We start from the raw sequence: 19,344 nt of genomic DNA on the forward strand, positions 1-19,344 counted from the left end.
TACGCTTCCAGCCGGGAGAAGCTTCCAGCCGGCGCTGCTTTTCTTTCCCTTGGCAGAAAGTTGTGCGGCCGCCCGCCCCCGGCTGCCCGGGGCGAGGCGGCGCCGGGGCGGGAGCGGGGGGGTGTGCGAGCGGCGGGCCGGGTCCGGGCCCGGGGCGGGGCAGGGCGGCAGGGCCCGGCCCCGCTGATGTCAGCCGGGACGGGGGAGGAGAGGAGGGGGAGCGGGAGCGGCCGCCCGTGTTCCGGGTCAGGCGCGGGAATGCGCGGCGGCGGCCGGCAGCGCTGCGCTCGGCGCCCCGCGATGTCTCTGCGGAGAGGGCAGCGGCCCGCCGAGAGGCACTAGGGGGACGCCCCCGGTTCCGCCCCGCTCCGGCTCCCGCCCATTGTTCTCCCGGGGCCGCCGCGCTCGCCCGGGGCTGCTTCCCGCCGGTGGCGGCGGCGCGCTGGATGCGGCTTGCGGCCGCTGGCTCGCCGGGACCCGCGCTGCGCGGCGGCGGAGCGGGCAGCAGCTCCCGCGGCCGGCGGCGAGGAGGGGGCGGCGGTGAGCGGCGGCGCCCGCCCCGCGGCCCCCGGCGGCGGGGCGATGTTCCACTGCATCCCCCTGTGGCGGTGCAACCGCCATGTGGAGTCCATCGACAAGCGGCACTGCTCGCTGGCCGCCGTGCCCGAGGAGATCTACCGCTACAGCCGCAGCCTGGAGGAGCTCCTGCTGGACGCCAACCAGCTCCGCGAGCTGCCCAAGGTGAGCGGGAGTGGGAGCGGGGACCCAGGTGAGCTGCCCGGCAGGTGCCCGCCGAGCTCCCGGTCCAGCGCCCGCCCCGAGGCGGCGGTGAGGGGCTCCTGGGGCCGTGGGTCTGTGGTAGCAGCCCTCGGAGTTAAAGGAAGAGCCGGAGTTTCAGGGTAGCGTTTCCCCGGAGTTTGACGGGAAATGAGCTTTCATGAGCAAAACCTGGAGGTCCGCGCCTTGCAGCAGGACAGGTCCTGTTGGAGGGCAGGGGGGTTGGTGCCGGAGTCGCAGGACATGAGTGAATATTGTGATTAACATGCACGTCATCGGAATTACGAGACCTTGGAGGATATTCAGCCCTCCCCTTTTTTCCCCTTTCGGTAGATACTATCTGCTCCGTACATGGGAAAACCAAAACCCTCCAGCAGATAACCGCGTTCCCGTTTCTGCTTTCTACTCCTGGTAACTTCGTTGTGCAAAACACGAGAGACGAATAAGCCTTTTCTGTATCTCGATCTAAGTCCCGCGCAGTTGTCAGTGTTTTGCTTCTCACTTGAAGCTTGTACTCAGAGTTTTATGCATACTGTATTTTTGGTGTTATTGTCAAAGAGGAATTCACGTTAAATTCAACATGATTTTGAGACCTTGAAGTGGTACCTACCAGTGTCCCTCTCCGGGTGGCACTTGCAGATTTTGCCGGAGGGACTCCATGAGAGTGGCTCCAGCGAGGCACTGCGGCTCCACAGATGCGGAGGGAGTGGGAGGCATGCTCCACCTCTGACTTGAGGACCCCCGAGCTTTTTCCCCCTTGTTTGTTCCTTAAACTTTGGACAACTCAGAAACCTTTGTGAGTTGTGGTTGGTAGAGTTTGACACGGGAAGTGTTACCTGGAACCTACGTCTTAAAGCTATGTGGACTCTTACTAACTTGGAATCCAAGAAACTGAACTCACTAGCCAGAAAATTTTTCAAAAGCACCTTTGTTTGTACCTGAATCAAAGTTGCTCTGTTCATACCCAGACTTAAACAGCCTTACTTTTTCCTTTTTGAAATTCAGTGCACTCACATACACTCTCTTTTTTCAACTCTATATAGTAAGAGTAATCGTGGTGGCTAGGTTTTCCTTCAGACACTAGTAAAAATAGTCAGTTGGACTGATGTGTTAAATTTGGCTTTTTCTTTTGAAAAACCTAGGCACAAGTTTGCATCTTGTTGTGACTGAACTCTTTATCCTTCTGAAGTAGAGCAAAACTGGTTTGCATAGCCTGTGTGTGGGTGCTATTTTTACTTCCAGCAGTTTTTGCTGGCTTTGTGCACAGACCAAACTCAGGAGTCCCTTTGTACAAGATCTTTCTTATTAGTGTTGGCTTTCAGGCTGGTACACATCATGTTACAGGGATATTTAATGTGTGTGTGACTAAAATCCCATTGACACCCATGGCTCTTGGATTTTTAAAAAAAGTAATAAATTCACCACTGACTGGTTGCTGTGTACAAATGTAAAGGATGATGTCTGTTCATGGTATTACATGGTACTAATTTCTGTAAATAGAGTGCAGCTATTTACTGTTTCTCTTCTATTCCTTGAACCATAATATATGAAATAGCCTTTTTTTGCCCTGTGAGGCTTAAATAGACCACTTTTTCCCATTAGTTGCATGTGACTATGCATTACATCCCATACCTGTAAGAAATAGCTGAGGGGGTTAAAAAACTCCAAAAATCAGCCCAGGCTCCTTGGCATTGTGGTGGAATCAAGCAGAAGTTGAAGTTAGAAGGTTTTTTTTTTTTTTTTTTTTTTTTTAATGTGCATGGATCATGTTACAGGAGTGCCTGAATATACTGTAGGAATATGTTTGTGGGTTTTTAGCTGGACTAGGAGGAATCTGAAGAAATACAACCACAGAAACATACTTGTATCTGTCCTAAGTACTTTGTGCCTTGTCAGCAATGCAGGGAGGCATTTTTATTGGGGCTTCCTGCACAAACCTATGAACTTTCCTTGTCAGTTCCTTATTAATGATTTCTGATAAATGGAATAACAGCACCATCACCTCATGTAAGTGTTGACTCTGCAGAATTCTGAGGTACAAAAATAGAGCTGCAGTCCTGAATCTGAAACTAATGTATTGAGGGTAAAACTGATGGGAAGAGCCCTGTTCAACTTTTCTACCAGCAGATAGTTCTGAAAGTTCTCCTCTTGGAATCTGGTTGAGGAGAATCATGGAAGATCTCTTAGTGGAAGGTATCTACAGCATACAGTACTCATTGCTGTTGTATTTAAAGGGTAGTGTCAATGCAAAGTACAGATTCAGAATTGGTAATCAGTGCAAAAAGCTGGGGTAGACCATACCTCTGGTAGAGAAAACATGGGGGAAATCATCAGAGTGTGTAATTAACAAACTGTTGGGTCAGCATAGATAAAAGTGGTTGTTACATCCTTAATTTAGTGTAATTCATTATATTAGTTTGACTTTACCTCCATTAAGTTTCTTTTCTACATACATAAAGGCAGTAATACAAAATCAAGCTAGATTTTGGCTGAGTTGAGGCCTAAACAAGTCAGGAGAATTATGTAACTCTCAGTGGCTGGTTAGTTAGGTGTTCTTCAGTGCTTGATGAAGTCCTGAAGTTCACAGTGATCTGTGCCAATTCCTGGTGAATCACCTGTGGGCTGTGCTGATGCCATAATATAATCCTTCAACACTGATAAGGTGTTTGTGCTGCTGAGATGGTTGTGATGCCCCTTAGGAAATTGCTGCTGTAAAGCCTCACCTTGGCAGAGTGAAGAAGAAACTCCCTGTAAACTCTGTCACTTGCAGCAGAAGTTGCCATGGATGGAGGAGGAGACCCCAACTCTGCTGCTCAGCTCTTCATTGTGCACATAGGTAGTTCAGATTCACTTCCCCAGTGTGGGCAGCTGTGGTCTGAAAGGTCTTCTACAGCAGGCAGGAGGTCTTGTAAAGCTTCTCTGAAATCAAGTAGATACTGGTGAGTTCTTTTACCAACTTTGCCATGGCTACAAGACTGACAGTGATGATGGCTTTATTTCTAGACATCCACTTTACATCCACTTGTATTTTGTTTTTCATCCCTTCAAATGTACAGCTTTCTGAGGGAGATAAATATCAGCAAGTGGCATGATGAAATATGTGGATCTGCTGCATTTCTCTCAAGCTGATGAGGCAATTTGTGTTGGATGCACATGCTTCCCTCCTCCCCCCCACTTCTCTCTGCTCCCATTTCTATCAAGTAGCTATAAAAGGTGTCCTTGGTTGGTTTGATCCAATACACCATTAAAAGAATATACTCTAATACATCCTAAAATCTCCATTTTTGAGATACAGAAGTCGTCTTAGGCTTTGTTTAATTTGTAGGCTTTCCTAGCATACTTAAAACCTCTCTTATTCTAGAATAAGCTAGTAGAACATGGCGTGTGTTAGGGTGTTAATGAAAAAACCCAACAGAAGAAATACACATAAGAATCCTATCAAAATATGGAAGACAACTTAGAGAATTGCTGTAGCATCTTGAAGGAAAATGACTAGCAGGACTCAGCACTATTGCTGAATTGTGTGTTATGAGAGTCATGTGAAATATCCTCAGGAGAAACAAGGAATACACTTGAATCATGTTGAGGGAGTTACTTTGCTAGTTTTATTTCTGTTCTGTAAGCTGACCAAAATGCATGGTAGAATTCTTTTTTCCAAGGGGAGAGGGTAGGAAGGGTTCATCTGGAAAATACCTGAAAAAAAATGTCAGAGGAGCAGAGAAAGGTGCCCCTGTTATTTCTACTCTTCCCCATGTTTGCTTCCTTGGGCATTAATATGTGGACCAGAAAAAGAACTGTTTCTCTGACCCCCTTTTCCCTACAAATGCTTTTTTTTATCAAGTTGTATCTGTCAGCATTTTAAGAATACAAGGTAATAATTTTTGTTTGTAGAGTAACTTAAAGGTTTTTTATATAATTTTGTTGCTGCACATTTGGTTTCCATGTCAGTAAGTGAACCTTTGTCAAGGTTTCCTTAGCTGCTCTGCTGGATCCCATGATCCATTCTTTGCTCCATTCCCCAGTTACATGATGCAGAACTTGTTCTTATATTGACAGTGACCTTTTTCTGTCTTTACCACTGGTGTCTCAGACTTCTCACCCTGAATGTTCATACTTTCCCACCCTCCCCCATCCTTCATGTTCCAGGATCTTTCTTATTTCTTCCAACCCAAAGAGCTCTGTCTACCGTCTGTTGCTGATGCTTTGCTTCCTCTCCCATCGCTTCTGTGCTGGGTTCTTGACTGCCCTTGCAAACATCTCTTTCCTTTGTACTCTGCTCTTTCCCCTTCCTGCCTGCTGCCTCCCAGGTTCCCTCCTCTGCTCTTACCCTTCTTGCAGGATAAGCCAGCCTGGTGGGATGTGCTGGAGGAGCAAGCTGTATACTATTAAGCTGCTGGTGGTTTTCCACAATAATGAAGTCTCTCTGAAGCCTTTCTCAGCAGATGTGGCTGTTTTCCCACAGAACAGCAATTTCTAGCTGTCAGCATGCTTCTCGCCACTTCTGTTTTACAAGACAAATTAAAGAGCTGCACCCTTTGGTCTGAAAAGGATGGGCTATGTATAGAGTTGGTGGTGAAGTGTAGCTCACAACTTGCTTAAATAATTCCTTCTCCTGTGTTGGATCCCATGTGCCTTCTGTTGATTATTTTGTGTATCTGATTTTATTGGAGAAAAAAAAGTGGTTGCCAGTGTGCATAGAGCGATTTAAAAATGTGGTTTGTGTGGTTTTCTTTTCTAAACCCATAGCATTTTTGTTTTCCTTGGGAGTGAAAACTTGATGAATTTTTCAACTCGGGCTGTAATGTGCAGTATATCATTTGCTGCACGTCAAAAACTATTCTTCACTGAAGAGTAGGCTTTCTGGCAAATTGCTTTGATAGAAGAAAATAACACATTCTGCATGATGCGTTTCAATAGCTTTTCTAATGAAAAGCATCAGATAAAAGTAAAATGCTTTCAATTCTATAGATCAGTCTGTAGTTGATGAAATGGTGTTTTCTATTCCAGTACATTAGAATTTAAGGGCAAATACATCCTGTCAACTTAATTTCTCTGTGATTCAAATTTGCAGTACAAAACTGAATCCCTGCATATTTCTTTCTCCAGTGATAGAAAAAAAAAATCTTAGGAACCCTTGAATGCAGTATTATATTTTGGCCTTTGTATTAAATCACAGCGTTCTTTGCATTGGTGGGTGGTGGAAATAGCTTATAACACTTGTTTTGCTGCTGTTTTGTATTGCTGCTGCTCAGTTCTTTAACTCAAAGAATAAAGACCACTTTCCCATGATACTTCTAGCAGATGTTGTTTATGGAAAAACTCCAGTGGCAGAAAAAATTTCAAAATTTTTTTCTATGCACTTAGTTTAGCCTAAGAGTGTGAGGAAGTTTTTTTTTTTCCTTTGGGGAATGATTTTTCTGTAGTGTTTGTAAACCTAATGTAGTGCAGCACCGAATCATTTCACATCTCTGAGCTTACAAATTATATCTGTCATCTGTGATTTTTCTTCTTGGTGTTATATACTAAAGCTTCTCTGTAGAGTTACTAGATAGATGTGAGACCCTTTTCCCAAGAGACCTGTTTAAACCCTGGCCTCTTCCTGTGCCCCAGTTTCTTTGTTAGAGATGCTGCTGGTCTGCTCTACTTGACATTCAGCACTGTCGGTATCTCTATTATGTGTGCTGTTGAAATCCAGGGTGCTGTTATCTTACTAAAATCATGTGAAAGCTCCTTAAGAAACAGTCCCACTGTTCTTCCCATACCATACCTTTGTCTCAGGAACAAACCTGTTCTGAACTGAGTTTCACTGTTCTACCGTTGTTTCTGTCATTATGCAACCATAAGCCTGAAAGACACTTGTTTGGTCAGTGGCCAGTAATCTGTGGAAAGACATGATTATCGTACTGTACCTCTCTTTAAATTTGTGTTTATAGCTGCTTAAGTTGTACATATATAGGAACTTTATTTCCTTTTATTGAATGCACAGATCTCCTTGAGTTCGGAGACGTGGTGGGATGTCTCATGTGGCTGGAGTGCTACAGTGAATAAACACAGGCTCTTTAAGGACAGGCCAGGAAAGCAAGGATGGGGAGTTGCCCTTTGGATGAGAGAGTAGCAGGGATTTGTGAAGTTTTTCTTTGGGATGGATGATGGGCCAGCTGAGAGCAGGTTGGGATTAGTGTATGACATTGTTTTGGGTGTCTCCTGATCAGGATGAAGTAGTAGATGATGCCTTCTTCACATACCTGGAAGAAGTCTCATGTTTGCAGGCTTAGGCCCTCATGTGGGTCTTGAATGACATGACAGCTGGAAGGACGACACATCAGGACATAAGCAATCCAGGAGTTTTCTGAAGTGCTTTGATGGCTTCCTAACACAGCTGCTCAAGGATTTAATGGACAGAGGTGATCTGTTGGACCTCATACTTAAAAAGAAAAGGCAGGTTGAGATGTGAAGATCAGGGTTGTAGTAGCTGTACTGACCTTGGTCACCTTGGCTGTAGTGACCATGAGATGGTGGAGTTCTGGGTTCTGAGAGGAAGGAAACAGAACAATAAGCAGCATCTTGAGAAAACAAACTTTGGTATGTTTAGGATTCTCCTTGGAAGAAGTTGGTAAAAATGATGTTTATGCTACCATTCAGCAGGACAGGGAGAGGCTGGAGAAATGGGCAGAGAGGAATCTCATGAAGTTCAGTCAAGAGAAATACACCTGCACCTGGAGAGAAATAACCCAGTTCTCCAGTACAGGCTGAGGGCCGACCATCTGGAAAACAGTTTTCCAGTAAAAGGCCATGGGTAACCTGGTGGGCAAGTTGTCTGTCAGCCAGCAATGCTCCTTCATGACAAAGAGAGCCAACAATATCCTGGGCTGTGCAACACAAAGCATTGCCAGCAGGTGATCCCTGTCCTCTGGCTAGCATTGGGGAAACAGACCTGGAGTGCTTTGTCTAGTGCTGGGTATCCCAAATGAAGAGACTGGACATACACTGTAGAGACCACAAAGACTATTAAGGGCTTGGAGCATCTCTCAGGAGAGAAGGCTAAAGGAGCCAGAAGAGTTAAGCCTTGAGAAGAAAAAGGCTCATGGTTGTACATAAATACATGTTAATCAGCATGAAACCTTGCTTGGGGTGCCCCGTGACCTTACAAGAGGCAGTGGGCAAGGGCTGAAACACAGGGAACTGTCTGAAATATGAAAATACTGTCTGAAATATGAAAATACTTTTTACTGTGAGGATGGTCAAACACTGGCATGGGTTTTCCAGAGAGGTTGTGCAGTCTCTGTTCATGAAGATGCTGTAAACCTGACTGAACATAGTCCGAAGTGACCTTCTCTAGGTGGTCCATGATTTGAGCAGGGGGTGCACGAGGTGATTTCTAGAGCCCCTTCCAACCTCACCTGTTTTATGATTCTATAGAGGGCATATCAAAGATTTTGCCCATCTTTAACTTGGGTGGTTTTAATGATAATAATGATTTAATTGTTGTGGTTTTCAAGGTTTATTCACCCTCAAATGTTTAATTGTTTTACTTTCTACATTGATAATGTCATGGTGTTTTTGCACATCTTGCTGTAAATCCTTAAAGAAGTACCACTGTATGATTTCAACAACCATGTATTTACAGTTAGGGTCAGAGAGAGAGCTGTGCCACTGGGTGAAGCTGAAGCAGACTGTGCACACACAGTAAAAGTAGTTTTATTGAAAGTTTGAGATTTTTTCAGTATGACAATGCTATTTAAAATACTTGCTAAGAGCACTGGTATCTTGAGACTATGTTACCTTTTGTAACCAGTTGTCATTATTGTCAATTAGTACTATCATGCAGTATATGCTTGAATTATTAAAATCCATAATAGTTTGTAGAGAAGCAACATTGGATCCTTATATTAACATACCTCTAAACATAGAGCTCTGTGTTGAAGGCTACAAAGAAGTTTATTGCCAGTTAAGTATGTCTAGGTTTTCTCCTCCTGCTTTCCAGATTTCTCTGTTGTATTCCTTCACACTTGAAGAAATACTTTACCTTTTGACATCAAATGAAAGACCACAGTCTGATGGGAGGAAAGTCATTGTCTTCCCTGTTAGTGTCCCTGCAATTGTTCAGAAGATTTTTGAAGTGTGCTTGGTTTGAAATATTTTCTAATGGCAGTTTTTTGTAGTAACAACTCAGCTCTACTGATTTTTGACCTGAGTTGAAAGTAATTAAATACTTTCAATACGTTTCAATACCTTTAACTTTTTTTTGTAAGGTGTGTACTGTTGTAGTAAACTGGTAGCATTCCCTTCTCTTTGTGATGTACATAGATGAGACAGGGTTTGTGGGCAGAGATTATACATCTGTACCTCTAAAATAAGTTTTGTGATTATATATGAGTTATTTTTCTAATTATATTTGTTGGTCAAAAATAAAGACATTACCTCCTGCCAACAGTCTTGTATACTAGAAAAATGCATGCTAGAAATTCATTAGAGAGATTAATGTGGGCTTTAGTTGTTTTTTTTTTCCTCCAAATGGCAAATGCATTTAACTGCAATGAATCTGTATTTCATTGTTGTAGATGTTTTCTGGCCTCTCTTAAAGGCAGAGGTAGTCCCTCTCACCACTGTTCTCTTACAAACACCTCTAGCATGGAGTGCTCTTTTACCTTTGTTGCTTCTGCTTAATTGATATAAAAGATAAAGTAAATCCTTGTCTGCCAGGAACAGGGGGAGACAACCTGGTCAGTGCATTGCTTGGTAGGGCAGCATTTTGATTCAGTGCTGCAGTGTATTGGTTTTTGAGAGTGGACAGTCCCCTATTTGTCTTCTTTTAAAGGGAATGGTAACAACTGAGAGTAGGACCTGCAATTGGCCCATCCTTGTCAGTGGTTCAGAAAATGGCAGATGCTTGAAAATGGGGTGTCAGAAGTGTAGCAGGTCGATGCTGAATATCAGCTTCAGTGAGACATTGGTATCATTTTTGCTCTGTCTTCTCTAGGCCTTCCCCCACAGCCTGGCTTACCTTTCTCTTGGGCTTTCAAGTACCCATTGGAGGGAGAGGCAGCAGTTGCAGCATCTGGTTCTGTTTAGGATATGTGCCCATGAACTGTGCTATTTCATTAATATTTTTTTCTTGTTGTGAAATCTAGTAATTTTATTAATGTTTTGTATGAGCTCCTGCTTTTATGTCCACCTCCGTGATGTTTTTCACTAATATTCATGATCACAAAGTTGGTAGTAGAATGTTGCAAGACCAAAGGATAGCTTGAATATATTCTGCATACATGGTTGGGTGTGTGAAACAATCTTTCATCATGCCAAGTATATATAACAGTTCTGGCTTTGCTCATGGCACAAGTGAAGACAGAATTAGAGACCTCAGCTGCATGGAGTGGTTGTCCATTTGCCAGCCTGCCACAGAACAGGCAGGCAGAGGTCTGTGTGCTGCTGTCCATCACCAGCTGCTGCTGCATCTCCTCCTCATGGCTCCAGAGGAAGTCCATCAGCTGCTGCATTGATGCAGTCATCAATTGCATGATGACCCTGCTGTGCTGCACTGTGAGTTCATCCCTGCCCTCAGAAATTGTTTCTGTATCTAAGGGAGTATTTTATTTGAAAATTAAAGGGTGTTGTGCCCAAAGGATCACATGGGATCCATGTTTGTGAAACCCTGTTGCCTTTGCCAGCTGTCCTTGCTCACAGGTGAGAGGAGACAGAGTGACTTGAGGAGTCCTGATGTTGCTAGCAGGCTTTGTGGGAGATGCCAAACTGAGAATGACCATGCTAGGCTTTACTGGAGTCTCTTTTCACACTTCATGAATCCAGAGTAGGATTCAGCTTCCTCAGCATTTTATTGTGCAGCTAGTTTGGATGTGCTTCTACAGGAAAGGTGTCTGTTTTCTGTGCTCTTGCTGGTTTTCCTCTGCGCCTCCCCCCCGTGCTACTGGCAGAAGTCTCTGGGTTGGATTTTAAGACAATGATGTACAGGATTGTATCCTAGAAAGAGTTTTTTGCTCACAGGTTAGTTGTGGATTTTGACTGAGGGTGATGTCTTGAGGCTGGAGTGGAGTGCAGGGTATATTACAGCTTGCTGAGCGCTCCTGACTGGGATGTCCACTGGCTGACTGGAATAGAAGTGATATTTGAAATCCCACCAGCTGGTGAGTGTTGGGCACTGAGTGGCCTATCTCCTTGGAAGCCTTAGCACTGAGTGACCCCTATTGATAGTCTGTCAAAGGCCTTTCTGTTGATGCCTTGGACAGAAGTGGAGTGGAGAAGAATAAGGAAAAGCTCACCCTTCTCTCTTTGCCTTTGCCCTTCAGGCAGATTGGGAATGTGTGTGTATGCTTGTGCCAGAGCCTGGTTATTAAACCCATTCTGAGGAAGTTGAATGCTTGGAATCACTGGTGCTGCTTCACTATGGGATTTAATCCTTGTTTTCCTCATGGTGTCCTGAGCACCAAGCAGTGTGTTCACCTAAAGTGGGTTGGGCTTCTGTTGAATTGCACTAAATAGCATGATATTCTTACAGGCTTCCTCTGCTGCCCCTGAAGCCAAGCAACAGTGCAGACAAAACAGTAACTCCTAGGGGCTAAAAGCAAGGGGCTAGGGACCTTGTTGGGGAGCAGCTATGTTGCAAGGTTATTTCATGGATTTGATTGATGCCTTATCTCTTGTTCACTGCTTTGCTTACCAAAATTACCTCTTCTACTTGTGTTTGCCTGAAGAAAGACCTCAGAAAAAGATCTTTCTGAAGCACTATAAAAAGTGTGGGGAAGGATTTGCTGTAATTTCCCTTATCCGAGGACTGAAGGAGCACACATAGCTGGTGATTGGAAGTAAACAAATGAAATGGTGTCCCCATTGATTTTTGTTTACAATGCAGGAGAAGAAAATGGAGCCTGAAGTAAGATTTAAAACAAGGATGCATTTAGGAGTTAAACTGTGTTTAAATTGCTATGTACCACTTCTTAATTCTAAAGCACAGATAGCCTTTAGTTGGTCATTTGTAGGTTTGGGAAATGGGTGAAATAAATACAGACATACTTACGAAACAGCACCTAATAACATACTCTTGTCTTAGAGCTTACTTAATTCATTTAAATATAATTCATTTTAATATAATAATGTAGTTGCCTGAAGAAGCCTTAAAAGCTGAGGCAGCATGTGTATGTGGAAAATCCATATTGGCATCTGAGGGAGATCTGACATAAGAGCAAATGCTTACAAATTCTTAATCTTGTCAGCAACAGCTCAAGTGCTTGCAAAAAAAAATCCTGAAGCAAAAAACCACCAAACCCTCATCTTATCTGGTGTGTGTGTAACCATGAAGCAAGTTAATTTGCAATTTTCTTTCTCCTTTACATCTCATTCTAATTTCTACTGCTTATGCTAGCCCATTGTGAGAATTACGTGGTGGATTCTGCCTAAAGAGAATTTTTAATTCTCTTTGCTGCTAGTTGTGGTCACAATAGGTAGTAGTAGCCTTTTTATGGAAATGTTGAGCTTAACACAGTAAGCATTTAGTTATGCTACCTGTGCCAGGTGGGTTTGGAGTGTGACATGTCTCTAGACTGCAAAGGCTCTAGCAGCTCAGATGATGCTGAAATGTTGCTCTGCCCCTTAAACAGCATTAGCTGCAAATACATCTTTGTTCCCTCCTATGCGTTTTACTTCAACTGTTTATTGTTTTCATGTATGTCCATTTATGTTTTTTTTTTATTCCCATCAGCTAAGATGCTGAATTTTCAGGGAAAATTCTCAGGCATGAGTATTTTTTCTTTCAGCAGACCCATTGAAAGAAATGCAGAGATATGTTGTCTTGTCCACTTGCATGGAAGAAAATATCCTACTAGTTTGGCTTAATTCTCTTAACTTTTTTTTTTTTCCTAGAATTGAGTACCAGTTGTAGTGTATTCTTAAAAAAAAGGTATAAAAAATGAGGGCTGTGGGATCACACTGTCTGTTTATACTTTTCAGTGAGTCATGCACTTATCTGTTACTTTTTTTTCTTCTGTTGGCTGACATCGACCCAATTTTGTCAGAATGAAGTTTTTTTTAAATATGTGTCTGGGTGAGAGAGTCTTGGTTAGTTTTCCAGTGAGAGAAGGGATCTGTTCAAGATGTATATTCTTATAAAATCCATATAATAGAAACCTCTATAAATTCTTTGATAGGAAAAGCTTCAGTTGAGGGTCAGGAACTGGTACTAAATAGCAAGTTGTAGGCTCCTTCAGTGCTTATGCTCGTGGCATTATTTTTCTCATTGAGGCACTATTAATTAGGCTGGCTAAACTAAGCAGCATTAGAAGTGTTGCCAAGATACTCATAGAGGCATTGGGTCTGCAATCAAAACCAGCTATTAGAGCGTGCTGGGTGGATATGCTGCTCTGGCCAACAGTCCCATTGCACTTTGGATCATGTTAGAGCTTATCAAATAGAGGCAGAACTGTGCTAGAAACATCAAATTAGGAACACGTTTCTTGTTGGCATGTATTTTAAAAATCTCAGATGTTTATACACATACGTATATATACATACATATATATATGTTTATGTTTGTTGAACTCTATTGAGTAAGCTTTTAATTCTCTTCGTTCTCTGGTTTCCCTTTATTCCCTTTGTGGCCTTTTTGAAAGGTAAAACATATATGGCTAAAAGGAATTGCTTGCCTCTCCAGCAGCGCTTCAGAGCACTAATGATGTGTCTTAGAGAAAGGAAGAACACTTAATGAAATGGGAGTAGGATGCACTAAACATGCAAGAGTGATTGAGTCCTGTAGTTTAAAGGAAAAAAAACAAACCAGAAGTTCAAAGAAATGCCATTCGTGTAACTGCAGTTTGATTTTATCTAGGAAATGGTGTCATTCATTAAAAATTGTTATGCAGATGGAAAATAAACCTTCCAGTTAATTTTTCTTTTAAGTAGTAGTCAGCTGAAGGAAAAGGAATATCTTTAAATATTGTGTAATATTGCTTGTTGCACACGTGCTCTGCACATTTAATAAATATGAACTGCATTGACACGTGGTACTGTGGGTGCCCTCAAACCTTCCTGTGGATATCCAGCTCTTTGGATGACTGCTCTGTCTTTTAACCATGTTCCTGCTGTCTTTGCTCACTTGCCATTGAATATCTGTCAGGGACAACTGTTGCACAGATAAGATTTGTAGGAGAACATCAATATTTATAACTTTCATACAGTTTAGCAGCTAGACACTGCTTTGAGAAACACATTTTGGCAAGTATTTACTTTGGAGTGTTAGGACAGATTGGGATCTCTTCTGCAGAGTGTACTCCTGCTATGTTTTCACAAAAGTGTCTTTAAGTGCTTTTCTAAGCTTCTGATGGATTCTTGGTTTAGGCATATTAATAAATATTTAGAGAAAGGGCTACATTTGTTTTAAGGTAAGAATGGTAATGATATGAAAATGCAGTTATGGATCTTTTGAGGACAATGAAGGATTAAAAAGCAAAAAGCATTTGTGACTATTTTAATTGGAACATAAGTTTTTAGGGAGCTAGAAATATGGAATTACAGAGAATTTTACCTTCCTTTTAAAATTTCAACTGTATTATAAAACACTTAATATGGGGGAGGGTGGAGGAGTGCCATTCTGACTCAAAAATGCCTTTGAAATTCCACATTCAAATCTGTTGCATCTTTTACTGTCGAGTGTTTATAAACTTTTTAAAGCTCTATCCTTCTTATCCCCTAAAAGGAACCATGTTTTTGAGGGAAAACACATTTGTTTCAGATGTGGTTTATTTTTCTGTGACACAGTGTGTACTGAAAGATTGATGCAGAAGTGCAAAACTTGCACTTAACCTGATTTATGATCTTGACCACTCAAAATAAGATTGAAAACCTGTATTGTAATACAGATTGATGAAACTACTTTTGCCTTGTGTCCTAGTCAGATGCCTTACTGTCCCTTTTTATGTCAATCTAAGTAATATCTGAGTGACATTTAGAGCACATACTCCATCACTTAAATAAAAAAAAAACCTCAAGAAGAGTTGCTAATTTCCTAGAAGGGATTGTAGGTGATGAAATGTAAGTGGGTATCCCAAATTCACACTATCTTCCAGCTACCCCAAGGTTGGCAAAACCATGGGGGTCCAGGCATGTACACATGCTGTGAGGGTGAGATGCACATGTTTGACTGCTGGGTCAAACTCCCTGTGCACTCCAGGGGCACAAAACTCACTCAAAATTGGAGGAGTCTGTTCAGTTTTGATCAAGGTGACTTGTGTGTGAAGTCATTTCATTCTGCACAAATCCTCACCCCATGAAAGGCCTGCCTGGAAGAAAGGAAAGTAAGAGCTCCACAACCTTCTTAGCAATGCCTACATCTCGATATGTTTTAAATGATCCTTTTTCCGTCACCAGCTGCTCCCAGTGCCTGGGGTTGACCTGACTTTCAGCTTGGCCTGTTTGATGGTTATTTTGTCTTGTGTGCTGCCAGACCCCCTGAGCCCACAGCTGGGGTCAGGCAATGATAGCACTCTGCACTGTGTGCCGAGTTCTCACATGGACAGGGCTGGGCTGGGTTTTTCCTCAAGCAAAGGAGACCTGAAATGCTGCCCAAGTTTCATTAGTCCTTCTGAAACTGGGCCATAGAACAGAGGGTGTTTGAGGCTGGAAGGAAAGCCTGCCTGGGGGAGGCTGGTTCTGTAACCTAGTTGGTTTTGGTGTTCACTGCTGAAGAAGACCTTGTCAGCCCCTCTTCATCACTTTTCTGGATCTTGTTCTTTAGAAGTCTCCCTCTGCATTAACTTCCTAATGAGCCCTGGTGTGTAATTAGGATGCTTTTAATTACTCTGCTTGGTAGCCTTGCCCCATTAATGACTTTAAGCTGGCACTCTGGATTTTGCTGGTGTCTATCTGCAATGATCTTTAACAGCAAGCTTTATGGATTATTTTTTTTTTTAACATGCATTTTCATTTTATATAGAATACAGGTTATAGTTTGTCTGCATGTGAAAATGAAAACAAAATGTTTGTTCTGGTTCAGATGTGAAGGAGATCTGCATAACTAATGCCATGCAATAGCTTTGATTAGCTCACATTTTGAAAGTGATTCTAGTTACTCCTCATCATTTATCATGCCTATATGTGAGTTATGTGAATATTTTCTGAAATGCAATTTTTTCTTTCTTTCAGCCTTTCTTCCAGCTTGTGAAGTTACGGAAACTTGGACTTAGTGATAATGAAATCCAACGGCTCCCTCCAGAAATAGCAAATTTCATGCAGCTGGTGGAACTTGATTTGTCTCGAAATGGTAAGCTCCAAGGTTAATTTGTTTGATTCTATACTGTCCTATGACATGGTCTAGAAAACTGTGTTAGTAGGGTTTTTCTGTCTCAGAAATTGTTATCTATGTCCTACAGAACACTTTCTTGTCTAATTCATGGATTTACCTCTAGTTCTAGAGGGAAGGAGGGAAAGAGGAGAAGGGAGTTTGTGGTATAAATACAGTAATAAAATAGTGCTTGGCTGTAGTTCTGTGTTTCTGAGAGCCTGTTTTATTTTTCAATTTAAAAAATGCTTCATGTGGTAGTTTCATATGTCTATCTGTCACAATGTTGACTTCATTTCCCAAGCTCTCTGAAATGCCTGGCATTTAGAGATGGAAAAAAACAGAAAAAAGAAGACGTTGAAAAAAAATAAAGCTGCTTTCTGTCCTAAAAAAAGGACTGCCTGTGGGTTAGAAGTCCAGTTCTTTATCTCTGCTTTGGTCTTTACCTGGGATTAGCAAGAGGCAGGGTGCTGGTATTTCTAGTTGTACTTTTGGAAGAAGAATCAGGCTGTTTGTCATCTGCAAAGATAAATGCAGAAAAGAATGCTAGGAGATCCTACCTTTTAAAATGTGTTGTTGGAGACAACACATTTTAAACAACCTTTTAAAATGTGTTGTTGGAAACAACATGGGTTGCAATGCTTGCTGTGTATATTGTCCTGCATTGTGATGGAGTGAAAACATCTTTTTTTTTTCTGTGGCCTGGTGAACTTACTAGTTCTACAAGAAGTTCAGGGGCTGGTGGGTCACCTTTAAGCAGTCTTTTGACCCAGTGATCTGAAACCAGTGAATCTGTGTTACCAAATTAGAGCAACTGTCAGCTATTTTTGCTTCCTTACATGCAGTGGATGTGCTCAAAATGCTCTCTCAGCTGTGATGGAAGGGGTGGGAGCGATCAAGGTTGTGTAACCTTGTAAATAAATGAGGGTTGTAATTGAATATTCAAGAAAATAAACAGTGTAACGGGGAGCCTTTTTTCCTTTATGGTTTAACTTCACATCGACTCTTTGTGACTGAAGAATATTGTTGGTACTTCACCTTTCTATGGCGTATTTCCTTTATTTGTTTTGGTGCTTTAAAGTCTATCTCTATCTGATAATATAATTGATGAAGCGTGATGAGTCTCCAGGCAATTGCTGAAAAAATTTCTGTGAACCATATAATTTTATGCACATTTGGAAAACCTTTTAAGAGAAGAAAACTGGAAAAAAACCCCAGAGACGGAAGAGACAGATTAGTTAAAACATTTTAGAAATATATGAACATTAGTTGATGTGGTATTTGGCTACTGAGTTTGGCTGAGTTGGGTGCTGTCAGTGACAGACCTCATACAAAAAGAAACCCTCTGTTGGCTTAGTAATTCTCTTTGCAAATGAATAACTATTTGGAAAAGAGCTGGTGGATCAGAGCCATGTGAACTCTTGTCAGCCTGGCTTGGAAGTTGGCTGGAGAACTGAGCTGTAACAAGAGCAGATGGTGTGAATGTTTATGGCTGGGTAGATGCGTGTGTCATTAGAAGTTACTGCACAGGGAAGTATTTTTTCCAGTAATGGGTTGAACTAATGCAGGTGGCAGGGAGCAGTTCCTTTCCTATATCCAAGGTTCAGTGTTAATTACCCATTTTATTGCATTGCTTTCTTTTCTCTGTGGTTCATTGCAGAAGGTGACTGATACCATTTCCCTCTGCTTAATTATGTCACAGTTACTGCATGACTTGACTCTTCAAATTAAAAATGCACCGTGCAATGTGGTGCAGGGGGGCCGTGGTGGAAAATAACTAGTCTTACTTTCCACTGTTTGGCCATTTTTATGATTGTCTCATGGTTCTCCAAATCAAAAGGCATGACACACCATCTGGGATGCTGCAGGGGGAATTCTCACAAAAGGTTTTTGAGCTTTACAGTACTTTAATTTATTAGCTTTGTATTTTGAATCCACCTCCCAGTATGTCTCATTCTAAACCTGCCACAGGTTTGTCCTGTTCAGTTGTTTGCACTCCAAAAGGTTTTCTTTTTCTGACTGCCCAAAATTACTTAGAAAAAAAAAAATAGGAACTCTTCATGTCCCTTTCAGGCAGAGGAAAAACAGCTCTGCTTTTCAAAATGCAGTATGCTGCATGAATAGGAGAGTGTGATGGTGACATCTGAGCTTGGGAAATAAGAGATCATTGTTCTGTGTTTTTTGTTGTTCTAGTTGTCTGGTTTGGTGCACTAATTGCCTTCAGTTCTGGCCATTCTGTTTCCTTAAGAGCTTAAAAATGCAGATATAAATTCATTTAATGTTCTCTGCATGGGAATAGCTTTTTCTATTTTAACCTCTCATCACAGAAGGAGAAAAGGCTTTTGAATAAACTGAGTACTTCCATTTCTGCCATAATAAAATGATAACATGTCTTCCTTTCTCCTACTTTATAATCCTTTGGCCAACATATGAACATATGGCTTCCCATTTGAAGCCACGTGAGATGATGGGTGTGTTATAGGGATGGACTTGGGTGCCCTTCCAAGCTGTGGTGGCCAGTTGTGCTTGGAGCAGCTGTGAGGTGCTGCATCTAGAGGAGGGATCAGTCTCTGCTGATCTCTGCAGGTAGCTCTGTGTATGTGTGCCATACAGCATTATGTGCCATGTAGGTAGCAAAACTCTGACATGTGTCTCTCTTAAATTCTCAGGTGTTCTAAAATGCCCAAGACATATTAGTATATATGTTAAAAATGTGCTACAATAATAAATTCTTTAAGCAGTTTCTTGGTTAATGAGTGAATCTAGAACTACAAACATCCTTCAAAGAGATAAAACTAAAAAGTCCTGAGCAGATGTAAATTTGATGCTCCCTGTGTATGTGAGAGAAGTCTGGGGAAGGTAAGGATAGCCTCAGTGGTGCATAAGGAAAAGGATTTGGGAAGGCTAGCAGTCATATATTCTTAAATTTTTCCTGGAGTATTTGCATGTTGATGCTATTTCTCATGTCCTGGAAGGCCCATGTATTCATGCAGATTTTCCTAGGAAGCATCCCTACTGTGCTTTTCTAGTCTGGCTGAGGCTGTTATTTGTGCTAAGGTTGAAAGGATGAATCAAGGACTGGAATATAAGAGGGCAGAGAAGCTGTGCTAAGAAAACAGCGTAATGATGGTGAACACTTTGAAGGTTATTTGGCAATCCAGTTTATCTCTGCTTCTTGGTATCAAGTTGTTCAAAAAGCTCATGTGCTCATTCTAAGGCTAAAGAAAACAGACTCAGTAGGACTTCAACAGTACATGCCTGAGCTTTTGACTTGCTGGCAAAGC

The 19,344-nt window shown here is 42.0% G+C and overlaps 1 protein-coding gene across 1 annotated transcript in view; it reads left to right on the top strand.

Annotated features, from left to right (window-relative positions):
- The first annotated feature begins 221 nt into the window (after positions 1 to 221).
- Positions 222 to 19,344, top strand: part of LRRC1 (leucine rich repeat containing 1) — a 69,551-nt gene continuing 50,428 nt past the window's right edge. The window contains exons 1-2 of the mRNA XM_071442676.1: positions 222 to 741; positions 15,925 to 16,042. Coding sequence (XP_071298777.1) covers positions 583 to 741; positions 15,925 to 16,042 — 277 coding nt within the window. The 5' untranslated portion in view covers positions 222 to 582. The remainder of the gene's footprint in view (positions 742 to 15,924; positions 16,043 to 19,344) is intronic.

This window comes from Agelaius tricolor, unplaced genomic scaffold, assembly GCF_023055355.1.
Source record: "Agelaius tricolor isolate 1412-34295 unplaced genomic scaffold, bAgeTri1.0.p SCAF_1, whole genome shotgun sequence".
Lineage (NCBI taxonomy): Eukaryota > Metazoa > Chordata > Aves > Passeriformes > Icteridae > Agelaius > Agelaius tricolor.